The 12,728-nt window shown below is 42.7% G+C and overlaps 1 protein-coding gene across 2 annotated transcripts in view; it reads left to right on the top strand.

The window, feature by feature from the left end:
• GRIA1 (glutamate ionotropic receptor AMPA type subunit 1) overlaps nucleotides 1-12,728 on the top strand; it is a 145,655-nt gene that overhangs the window by 35,315 nt on the left and 97,612 nt on the right. For both annotated transcript variants that reach the window (XM_039224724.1, XM_039224725.1), the window contains exon 6: nucleotides 634-738. In XM_039224724.1, the coding sequence (XP_039080655.1) occupies nucleotides 634-738 (105 nt within the window). The remainder of the gene's footprint in view (nucleotides 1-633; nucleotides 739-12,728) is intronic.

The following is a 12,728-nucleotide window of genomic DNA, read 5'->3' as shown; positions in this document are numbered from 1 at the left end:
TTTGCTGTGTCGTTTAAAGAAGAGAGGGCAGGAATTGTGGAAACTGGAGGCTGAGAAAGGTAAATCTCCCAAGGCCAGTTGGTGTCCCAGGGTCAAATTCAGGTCTTCCAATTTCAGGTCTTCAGATTCGCACATATTTTATTTCCCAGCCTCACAAGGGAATCGAGGAACCATACTCAAGCCTGGCCCAAGGCTTCATAAGGCTGGCTTCTTCTCTTGACTCACCAGGGATGGTGCACTGGCCCCCTTTCCTTTGCAGGCCTCCTGTTTCTCCACTAAAGTCTTGTGTCTGAGGGGCATGTGCTGCCCATGGCAGTGGTCATGATGGGAAGTGTTCGATTAGGGATGGCACAGAGATTTCTTATCAGAATCTACTTTGATCCCTTGTTACTGTTTGCCTAAACCAAGGGATGAAAAAGGCTTTAAGTATGAATCTCAGTTTGGTAGGAAAGAGAACTGTGCTCCCATAGCCCTGTCTGCTATGGGGCAAGGGGATTTTTAGTCAGCATGCTACTCCAAGACTTCATGCCATGTAAGCTTCTCAGGTTCAGGACTTTCACTTCAGCAGAAAAAGCAAAGAAGTACAAGTAGAACTTCTGAGTTCATTGTTTACTACTTGGCTTTGCTTTCCAGGTGCGGTTTGAAGGACTGACAGGAAACGTTCAATTTAATGAGAAGGGACGCCGGACCAACTACACCCTCCATGTGATTGAAATGAAGCATGATGGCATCCGAAAGGTAAAGGCCACCTTTGCTTCCATTCCACAGAGAGGAGAGGGCCAGAGCGGAGAGCCTTGTGAGCCCATCTTTCCTGGACTGGATCTCTTTGAAGAGACTCAGGCAACAAGGATTCTAGACTCAGCTCTGCCACTAACCAGCTGGGACTTTGGGCAAGTCAGTTCCTTTCTCTGAGAATTAATTCACCCATCTGCAAAATGGAGATAAAAGTCTCTACCTTTGTCGCAGGGTACTAGTGAAGATCCAAAGGATGGGAAAGTACTTTGAAAATATAAATAGATGTATATAAATGCTTGTGCTGTTCCCAGGAGATTCTGAAGAACTTGGGAATGCAGTTATTGATGACATTAACCATTTTCTCCTGATCCACACTTGGTCATATCCACTCCATTTTCCATACAGAAGAAGTGAAAAATATTTGTGTGTTTAGATGTGTAATATGTAGTATATATGCATATTAATTTTTAGAATAACATTCAAATACTTGGAAAAACATTCACAGTTTTACCAGACCATGTGTTGTCTAGCCTCTGCCAATCTCTTCATCCTTGACCTTGGACATTCACTTTCTTTCTCTCTTGATGCCAGGCATTCTGATTGACTTTCACTTCCTTGAATATATCATGTTTTTCCTCACCTTGGAGCTTTCATACCTGTTCCCTCTACCTGGGACTCTCTAGCCCCTTCCCTTCTTTTTCTTGGCCAATTCCTCCTCAGCTTTAAGCATTCAGAGTAAATGTCACTCCCTAGGGAAGCTTTCCCCAGCCTCTCCTGTTATGCCTCATGGCAGCCTCTATTATTCTGTCCACAGCCCCCATCATATTCTTTATTTTTTATGATGGCATGATATAGTTGTAAGAGGCATTGCATAGTATGGTAGAATGTTAGTAGAGTGCCCGTGGATCAAAGCTCTGACTCTGGAATCCTGGAACTCATTCTTAGCATCACCACTTATCAGTATGTGATTCTGGACAAGTCATTTAGGTTCTTTGTGCCTTAGTTCTCTCATCTGGTAAATGGGGATCACCATAAATAATGCCAACTTCCTAGGCTCATTGAGAGGATTAAATGACATAATGCATGCAGAAGTTCTAAATGCTGGGCCTGACAGATTGAAATTTGGGTCTTAATCTCTCAAACTTCATGCTCTCTATACCCATGATGTCAAATACAGTTGCTACTAGCCACGTATGGCTATTTAAATTTAATTTTTAATTAAACAAAATTTAAAATCCAGTCCCTCAGTTGCACTAGCCATGTGGTAGGTGCTCAAGAATCACGTTTGTCTTAGTAACCGCTATACTAGATAGCACAGATTTTCATTTCAATCTGTCATACCATGTCCATCATTACAGAAAGTTCTACCTAAGAGCTCTGCTAATCCTTTCTGTTCCTACCTCGCATAAACCTATATCCTTTGCTCTCTTGTCTGGAACCCCACTCTCTATATCATAGTCTATCTCACCACATCCCATTTCCCAAGACTGTATTAGTTTCCTACTGCTACTGTGACAAATTATTTCAAACAGTGGCTTAAAATAACACAAACTTATCATAGGTCAAAATTCTTACTTGGGTCTCACTGGGCTAAAATCAAGATGCTGGCAGGTCTGTGTACCTTCTGGAGAATCTATTTCTTTGTCTTTTCCACTTTCTTCTTGAGGCCGCCAATGTTTCTCAGTTCATGTTACCCTTCCTCATCCTCAAATCCAGCAACATCACATCTGACCTTTCTTCCATCCTCACATTTTCTCTATGACTATAACCAAGAAAGATACTATGCTTTTAAGAATTCATGTAATTGGTTTATACTCACACAGATAATCCAGGATAATCTCCCCATCTCAAGGTCTATAACTTTAACCCCATCTGCAGTGTCCTTTCTGCTATGTAAGGTGACATATTACAGGTTCTGGGGAAGGGCATGAACATGTTCAGAGGGGACAACTACTACTTGGGTTGTCACAAAGGCCATGTTTCAATGACTTCTCTATCATCACTCTTTCCTCATCCAATAGAAGCCATCTCTTGTCCTTTTGTGTTCCCACAGCACATGTGACAACACCAGGACACCAGCACACTGTCCCTTGTTGCAGTGAAATTTACATACATCTTATATTCCTTCCTAGACTGTGAACACTTTGAGGACCCAGAACCCATTTCCCACCTCTATTCGGCACACTTCAGGAATTGGCTACAGTAGGCCCACTACCTGTGTTAACTTTCAGCAGTTACAAACAAGGGCTCTCTATCTGGCTATGAATACAGCCATTAGGAGCATAACCACTTTTCAGCAAACCTCTGGCATGGTGATTGCACAAGGGCATTGTCCTTGGGGACTAAATCTACTGCAAGTGATGCTCATCCAGAAATAGACTAACTCTGAGTTCATTTCTTTTATCCCCTGTTCTCCTAACGCCTGTGCTCCTGTGCTGGGAAAGGCATCTGCTAGGTTTCTTAGCTCTTATAATCCTCAATTTCCGCATCTATAAAATGGAGACATGTCATATATGCATTGGCACCTGATCATTGTTCAGTGAGTGGCTACTAATGGGTATGGCAAATTTCAGGGAGGTATTACATGACTAAAGTCTAAAAGCACTGAGATGACTTGTTTATCTTTTTCACAGCATTTTGTTCTTTAGTGTGATTGTGAAGAATATCAGCCTTCATGACATAGCTCCCCTTTTCTATATGGATAAACTGAGGCAGGCCAGCCCAGTAGACCACCTAAGGTCTCACAGTGAGCTATGATGAAATGGGCCCCATGACTCTCCAGGCCACACTCATCTTGCTGTAGCCACTGCCACATGTGAGTGACTCAAGAACACAATTGGAACATTTCCAATGACTGTGGGGAAGTGAGGAGCTCAGAGTATTTTGCTGCCCTTAGAAGGGACAACAATTATGTGACCTCCTCCCCAGTGTTTCTTCCTTTCAGATGTAGAGAAGTGGCAGTGTCACCCCCTGCATTGTACATGAAAACATAAAAGCAGTTCTTTTGTGTAAGGCCTTGGGCAGGCAAGCAGGTTGCTCCTACACAGAAAATTGTTGGCCATGGACCTGGGCTGTCCCTCAGAATCCTCAGAATAGCCTACTGCCCTTAGGGGGAAACAATACCATTTCCTGGTGGACAAAATTGGCATGTGCATACTACATATGAGCAGTGTGTGTTTGTCTGAATTAAAACACGGGTGTTTATCCAGTTCTTTTCCCTGCAGTGTAATGAGGTGGTTGAAAATAAAGCCAGTTTCTGCCCTACCTATTAGCAGCAGGCTAGGTATATTGGGGACATAAGTGGTAATGAGATAAGTATGAATATAAGGCAGAGGCTTCTACCGCAGCCTGGTCATTGCCCAGCAGGGTGTCCTTAACTTCTCTGGATCTTTAAAATGAATGAGAGGTGCTGGGCTGTGCAGACCTTAGTTCCTCTCAGCACTGACACCATGGATGCTGATGCATGTGACAGCCTTTTTGTCAACCTCACTCCTCCAGTCAGGTTGTCCCTCTCTGGGCTGGACTTTGGCTCCCTCAGTGCAGGTGGGGTTAGGAACCCTTCTCAATGGACCAACTGCCCATACAGTGGGAACTTCTTCAATCATTACCTTTGGGAAAAGGGGTCTCAGCCCTTGATGTTGTCCTTAAACCTCACTAGAGACTGTGGGAAGCCTCCTTATCTCCTCCAAATCTGCACTTCATCAAGAACTCTCCTCAGGAGAAGAGGCATTGTAGCAAGATTGGCAGTTCTCAAACTTGAGCAAATAGAAGAATTACCTGGAGGCCTTGTTAAAAATATAGATTCTTGGGTCCCAACAGCTGGACATTCTGCTTTAAGAGAACAGAGATGAATCTCAGAGTCTGCACTTTTAAAAAGGCAGCTTTGCGAGCTGTAAGACTCATGGTGCTCTAGGTGGTTTGGTGAGAAACATAGACAGACTGGTTGGTTACAAGCTCGGGCTTTGGAGGCAGACAGGTCGAGATTTAAGTCTCTGCTTTGTTTTTCAGTAGGCACATGACCTAGAACAAGTTACGTAGCCTCCCTGGACCTCAGTTACATCATCTTCAAAGGGGGATAATATCCTGTACTACACAGGGTCATTGTCAGAATTAAATGAAACAGTGCCTCCTACCTCCACAGCTGGTAGTGAGGGATTCAGAAAAGCAGTGCCTGGCATGTAATGGGCATCCAGCACATGTTTTGTTTGTTTGTTTAAACTCTCTTCTTTAGGCCAAAGGGATTTTTTTTTTTGTCAGCCTTGAGCTTGAGTGAATCAGGCTGTACAAGCCCATGGAATGGATAAATCACCAAACAGAAAGAACAAAGTAACCTTAAAATCCACCAGCAAATGGCTGTGCTTTAGTTTTCAGATCCCGAGGCTGTTTTTCAACTTACTTTCCAATGACTAAATTCTTGCTTAGACTGTGGGCTCAAGCATCCTTTGTTTACAGGGAATCTGACTTGGAGAAAATCAATTCCTCCACATCTGTGGCTTCAGGCCTTTTACTCAATCAGCCTCCTAGCAAAGTAATTCCTCAGATTTGAGAGTGACCTAGTTGTGCTTGTTTCAGTAAACATTACATGGCCTTACCTGATTTATGTAATAAAGAGGAGCTGCTGCTGCTTGATTTGGGGCCTCAGGGACACTCTCCTGATCTTCGGGCCTATATTCTTGGCACTCATGTGCCAACATACCCTCTAGGTACCTGGGTCCAATCTGACATCCCACTGAAATGTGCACGTTTCCAGGCATCCATCCATCAAACATTTAGTAGCTTCAGATGCTGGAATTGGCACTGGCTCTACTAAAGCTAAATCCTCAGGAAATCTTGTTCACCAGGGGGTACTGATTTAGAGATCTCTATCTGAGATCTAAAATACCCTGTCAGATTCAGGTAGAATCACAAATTCTGATAAATGACTGCTAAGGGAAAAGTATGGGGAAAATTCTCCAAGGTCTTTCATCAAGGAACCAGCACTGTGAATTTAACCATCTTTACCATCATCATCAGCCCTGTGGCTAACTTCTGACCTGATTACAGGTGTCTACTTCTCATTGCAACTTGATTTGAGTCCCCCTGCCTTGCCCTGCCTTTTCGTGCCCTGCCCTGAATTTCTTATCCTGGGTTTTGACCCTCTGAGTAACTGGAAAGGAAAGCATGGGCAGGAAAGCAAACTAAAGGTGACACAAAGTCCTGCTGATGTCAAAAGTAATCTAAAGTCCCAAAGAATTCACAACCTTCCATTCCATATGATCTTCAGAAGTTTTTCTGTAAATCCTTGCTACCCAACTTTGGACATGCCAAATCCTCTTATAGCTCTAAGACATTGCTCCAACCCAACTACCTCTCTCTATTTCCACTGCTGACCCCAGAGCCCAAGCCGTCTCCAGACCTGCCTAGATGCATCCAGGAACCTCCTCACCTATCACCTAGCCCTGCTATCTACATCTTTGCCCTTCTATAAGGCCATTTTTCACCACAAGAACTGAGGCAATAATTTTCAAATATACATCAGGTTTTATTGCTTCTCTGCCTAAAACTTTCCTCTGGCTTCCTGTTGCAGGTAAATATAACTCCTTACCTTGACCTTCAGAACCCTAGATGCGGCTTCCCTCTGGCATGAGCTCTTGCCCCTCTTTCACTAGCTCATCACTGCACAGCTCCACTGACTTCTATCCATCCCTTTACCTGATGTTCTCATTGCAGTTTTGTGTGCTATCTCTCCCTGTGGTTTAGGTCTCTGCTCAAGTGAAGTCACCTTGGAGAGGCTGACCTTGACCAAGCTTTCTAAAGTGGCCCCCACCCATCTGGCACAATCCCATTATCCCATTCTATTTTTTTCTTAATGCTTAACCCTTCTGATATATTCTTGTTGGTTTATTGATCTAGAAGGGAGTTGGCAGACTTCAGCCTACAAGGCAAGTTTAGCCCACTGCCTGCTTTTGTACAGCCCATGAGCTAGTCATTTTTTACATTTTTAAATGGTTGAAACAAATCAAAAGACAACTATTTAATCATATGTGAAAATTTTCCAAAATAAAAATTCATTATCTATAAATGAAGTTTCTTTGGAACATGGCCACATTCACTTGTTTCAATATCTGTGGCTGCTTCTGCACTAAAGCAGCAGAGGTGAGTACTTGCAAAGAGACTGTATGACCCACAAAGCCTAAAACATTTACCGTCTGGTTCTCTACAGATAAAGGTTGCTGACCCCTGGCCTGGATATATATTGTCTTTCTTCCCCTCTTCTCCACCTTCCTGCCACTAAATTGTCAGCTCTCTAAAATCAGAGACCACAGCTGTGTTATTACATCTTCAGCCCCTGTAATATATTGACCCACATAAAAATAAGTGGTTTTTTTATTAAATGAGTGGACAGTTTATTGGATGTTGCTGGGCAACCAGGGTGCATACTATTCTATTTCCATAGACCTGCCAGCAAATAAGAAAAAAAAATTTTTTAAATAACACTTAAAGCAGAATTCAAAGTCATACATAAACATATTAAGTTCAAATTCTTTTAAGTGGGTTAGTTAAGATAACCCTAGGTGCACTGACAGATAAACTCTGAATTCTCAGCTCTTTAAGGCAATACACATTTCATTCTCATTCACCAGATGACCAGTTTTTGGGCTGAGGGCTCTGGTTAAGATTAAGTCTTATAGAGAGGCTCCACTGTCTGCTTGCATCATTCTGGCTAACAACATCTAGCTAACAGGTGAGGAAGAAAGAAAGCAGAAACTGTGCTAGAGATTTGGGGGAGTCAGACCAGGAGAGATGGGCATCACTTGTGCTCCATTCCATTGGCCAGAACCCAATCCTCTGGCCCACCTAGATGCCCCGTAACTTCTGGCTAGGGAGCCACTTCCCACCAACACCTCTATGCTAGGGAAAGAGAACAAGAGTCCTTGCTCATAATCTAGTTGACTTTGCCACAATAGGCAACCTACTTTTAAAAACTGTATTACAATGGATCTCATTTTGGGAGGTCCCAGGGCTGTGGCTTTACAGACAGCCAAGAGATACAAATGTGTAAATCTGACTTGCTGACTGTGCAAGGTAGATCAGTTGAATTTACTGTTCTATAATCATCTCCCTTTTAGACTTCATTCACTTAAAAAACATCTGATCTATCATCTAGACTCATTTCCTACATTCAAAGAATCTTTAGAGGTAGATGGAAACAGAAGATCAAAAATCATAACTGGCCCCAGGAGAGGACCTCTCACTGTTAGAATTGTTTAAATCCTCTCCTGAATAGTGGGCCCCAGTCTTTACCAGCCACTAGCTCTGATTTACTTTCAGAGAGAATCAAAGGTCCTGCATATCCTCAGTAGAGAATCAAAGTGCTGTACGATAATCCAACCCATTTCTCTAAGAAAGGGAAATTGGCTCTCATCTCTGAAGTGCAGTGTCTCTTCAAAACCCTTTGCCAACTTTCTTTTCATCAAACTGTGGAACCAGACTTCTCAGCTGCTAGCTTACATGAGGTGCAGGCCGGGTTTTGGCATCACCCCACTCTTGACTGGCAGTATTGTTTTATTTCCCTACAAAAGGGTAAGACATCAAATAAACTTGTTTACAACATTAAACTCTTCCTCTAGCTTTTGATATCAAGGAAGCTGTATATAAACCAAACGGTACAATAACTTTTATAGATCCCAATTTAACAACTAGTGCCACAATACTAGCTTTGAAGGACCACTGTCTTTAAAAATTAAAGTCTCTTTCTAAGTCATATAAATCTACTGTACAATGGATTTATCTGGCTTTTTCCCCTATCCTTTATCAAAATAACTTGAGATTTTAGAGCCATGTTTTGTGGTTTGGGGAGCACTCCCCCTAGGACATTCTGCATGTAAAGAGGGTTACTTTCCCAAATGAATTTGAGAAATAAATGCTCTATAATAATACACTATTTCTTTGGAGATTGATAATTTCAATAGTAAATTGAGACTGCAATGTCTTATACTATAGAAGCTTGCTAGCCTTCAACTAGGCATTACCCTTAAACCAGGCATTAATATAAGCCACATATTGCTCTCATTGTTGTCCATGCATTAACTCATTTCTTCCTCATAGCATCCCCAAAAGACAGATATTCTTTTTTTTTTTTAGAAGCAACCAAGATGCCCTTTATTTTTTTTTTTACAAATAGTTTATTGTCAAATTAGTTTCCACATAATACTCAGTGCTCATCCCCACAAGTGTCCTCCTCCATGCCCATCCCTCCCTCCCCCCCACATCCATCAGTCCTCAGTTTTTGTCAGCATTCAAGAGTCTCTCATGGTTTGCCTCTCTCCCTTTCCCCCACCATTTCCGCCCTTCTTCTCCCCCTGGTTCCTTCATCAAGTTCCTCCTAATCCTCCTATACGTGCAAATGTATGATATTTGTCCTTCTCTGCCTGACTTATTTCGCTCAGCATAACACCCTCAAGGTCCATCCATGTTGCTACACATGGCCAGATTTCATTGTTTCTCATTGCCATGTAGTATTCCATGGTATAGATAAACCACATCTTCTTGATCCATTCATCTGTTGATGGACACTTAGGCTCTTTCCATGTTTTAGCTATTGTGGAGAGTGCTGCTATGAACATTGGGGTACATGTGCTCCTATGCCTCAGCATTTCTGTATCCCTTGGGTAAATTCCTAGCAGTGCTATTGCTGGGTCATAAGGGAGTTCTATTGTTAGTTTCCTGAGGAACCTCCACACTGTTTTCCAGAGGGGCTGTACCAGTTTACATTCCCACCAACAGTGTAGGAGGGTGCCCGTTTCTCCACATCCTCGCCAGCATCTAGAGTTCTCTGATTTGCTCATTTTAGCCACTCTGACTGGCGTGAGGTGGTATCTCAGTGTGGTTTTGATTTGTATTTCCCTGATGAGGAGGGATGCTGAGCATCGTTTCATGTGTCTGTTGGCCATCTGGATGTCCTCTTTGGAGAAGTGTCTGTTCATGTCTTCTGCCCATTTCTTCACTGGGTTGTTTGTTTTTCGGGCGTGTAGTTTGGTGAGTTCCTTATAGATTCTGGATATTAACCCTTTATCTGATATGTCATTTGCAACTATCTTTTCCCATTCCGTTGGTTGCCTATTAATTTTCTGGGTTGTTTCCTTGGCTGTGCAGAAGCTTTTAATCTTGATGAGGTCCCAACAGTTTATTTTTGCTCTTGATTCCCTTGCTTTTGGGGATGTGTCAAGTAAGAAGTTGCTGCGGTGGAGGTCAAGGAGGTTGTTTCCTGCTTTCTCCTCTAGGGTGTTGATAGTTTCCTGTCTCACGTTCAGGTCCTTTATCCATTTTGAGTTGATTTTTGTGCATGGTGTGAGAAAATGATCTAGTTTCATTCTTCTGCATGTTGCTGTCCAATTCTCCCAACACCATCTGTTAAAAAGGCTGTCTTTTTTCCATTGGATATTCTTTCCTGCTTTGTCAAAGATCAGTTGGCTGTATACTTTTGGGTCCACTTCTGAGTTCTCAATTCTGTTCCATTGGTCTATGTGAAAAGACAGATATTCTTGATGTGTTCATTCCACAGAGCAGAAACTGAGGCCCTTTGAGGTCAGGTAGCTGGCCAAATATTAGTAATTAGGAAAGTTTACCTTTTTTTAACATTTATTTTTGAGAGAGAGAATGCGTGTGTGAACAGGTGAGGGGCAGAGACAGAGGGGACAGAAGATCCAAAGCAGGTTCCATGCTAATAGCAGTGAGCCCAGCATGGGGCTCAAACCCATGAACCATGAGATCATGACCTAAGCCAAAGTCAGTAGTTCAACCAACTGAGCCACCCAGGCACCCCAGGAAAGTCTATCTTTTAAACCAGGTCTGTCTATGCCAGAGGTAAATCTCTTGACTATCAAGCCCCCACTTAAAAAAATAATATGTAATAATGCACTGTAGATTTTAGAGAAATTAGTTGCACATCAGAGGAGGCAACTTGCTCTGTACTGATAGTTCGATTAGGAGGAGCTAAACCTGTGGCTAATTGTGAAGAGGAAAGTAGAACAGAGAAAATGAAAGGAAGGAGGGGAAGAAGGAAAAGGAAGAGAAAGTGAAAGAGAAAGCATCATGGGGGGGGGGGGGAGAGGATGGCATTTGCCAGGCCTGCTCCTGAGTTAATATTGATTACATTAAATAACCTAACCTTTGAAGTCCATGCCGTGGCCCCTATGCCCTGCTGCTAATCTGCTAATGATCTCTATATTTATAAAGTAGATCACTTGATTTCACCAAGGCTCAGTTATCTCCTTTATAAAACAGAGAAAATCATCCCACCCCTGTCTGTGCTATTTCCAAAAGAGTTAAATGTTGTGAAAGTACTTTGGAAACTTTTTTTAAACTTGCATAATGATATACTACAATAGTGATTTTAAACATTTCCAACCAGAGGGATCCTTTTAAAAGTGAACTCTTAGAGGGATCCCAGTATGTGAAAGAGATAAAAAGTAGAACTGAGTATTTTGAAGGGGGGATGGGGACCCCAGAGCTCTCACCCATTTCCTGACCCCTCACCCACCTCCTAGGAAAGTGGCATGGAAAAGGTCCCCACAGATACCCCAGGTTTCCAGGGAGCCCTGGCCTAGCAAAGTGAAGGAGTTGAGACTTCATCTGATTTTGTGCCCATCCCCTGGTCCCTCTATGTAAAATGAAGAGGTTGGAAGAAATGATTCTTCAAGCCTCTTCCTTCTTTGACATTCTGGAAATCCAAGTTTCTGGTTCTTGTGTTATTAGAGAGAAATGTCTCCTTTTGTGCTGACTAAAAGTGCCTCACACAGGCAATATTGAGCACATGCCTGCACTGAGGGTAGATCTTGACCAAATGTCCTGAGAGACAGGCCTCTAGCCTGTCTCAGCACCCAGTAGGGTCCATTGTCTCCTTATTGGAAGCACATATTCTTAACAACCATTTCCTGAGCTGCTTCTCTGTGGAAGAATATGCCGTGCTAAGTAAATCATCCTAAAAGGAATAGACCTCTGGCTTTGTCCACTAGGAACCCACAGCACTGTGGAGAGATGGGGACAGACATACAGCCAGACCACAGGGCCAGTGGGGACCTACCTGAGACATTCAAGAGTGGGCTGGCAGCTTACTGGCCCTGCAGCTAACTTTCCTGGCTCAGATCCTGGCTCCATGATTTGACAGAGACCTTGGAAAAGTTGCCTCACTTCTCCACATCTCAGTTTCTTCACATTTAAAATGGGGATGATAATTAAGTACCCACTTCATAGGTTTTTGTGAGGATGGAAGAAAACATTAAAAAAGAAAAAAACACTTTGAAGAGTGGCTGAAACCCAATAAGCACTCAAAAATGTTAACTAAAAAGATTTCATGTTATCACGGAAGCCAAGTCCCCTCTTAGTAACAATAGCAGAACCACTTTCTAGTTGTATTACCTTGGGCAGGTCACAGACCCCTCTAATCCAAATGAAATGGCACAAAAACTTTAAAACACTGACAATAGCAAGAACATAATCAGTGTTGGCAGTTATCATAGTTGTTGTTAATGGCAGTGAGATCACAGAGAGAATGGCTTATTTCCAACTGAGGGAACTGGGAAAGACATCAAGGAAACAGTGGTATTTGAGTTGACCACTGGCACAGACCTCAGCTGTATGTACCTGGGCTGAGTTCTGGCTGGTGGGAGGCTTGCTCATTCCTCTGCATATGCACTTCCAGTTCTCTTTCCTTTTTCACCCTCCATCTATAGCCAGAAGAAGAACCCCAGAACAAAATACAACTGTCTAAAAATATAGAGAGACAGGACAGAAGTGTGTGTTTGTGAGTGTATGTGTATTAGGAAATCCATTGTGCTCTTCCCAAACCCTCCATGACTCCATGTTGCCTTCAGGATAAAGTCTATATTGTTTCACCTGGCACTCAAATCCAAGTGTCTCCTGGGGCACCTGAGTGGTTTAGTTGGTTGAGTGTCAGACTCTTGATTTCAGCTCAGGTCATGATCTTGCAGTTCATGACATCAAGCCCCATG

The sequence above is a fragment of the Hyaena hyaena genome, unplaced genomic scaffold (assembly GCF_003009895.1).
Source record: "Hyaena hyaena isolate Hyena2069 unplaced genomic scaffold, ASM300989v1 scaffold_1742, whole genome shotgun sequence".
NCBI lineage: Eukaryota > Metazoa > Chordata > Mammalia > Carnivora > Hyaenidae > Hyaena > Hyaena hyaena.
Note: the sequence above shows the minus strand (reverse complement) of the source record. Positions and strands in the feature narration are given on the sequence as shown.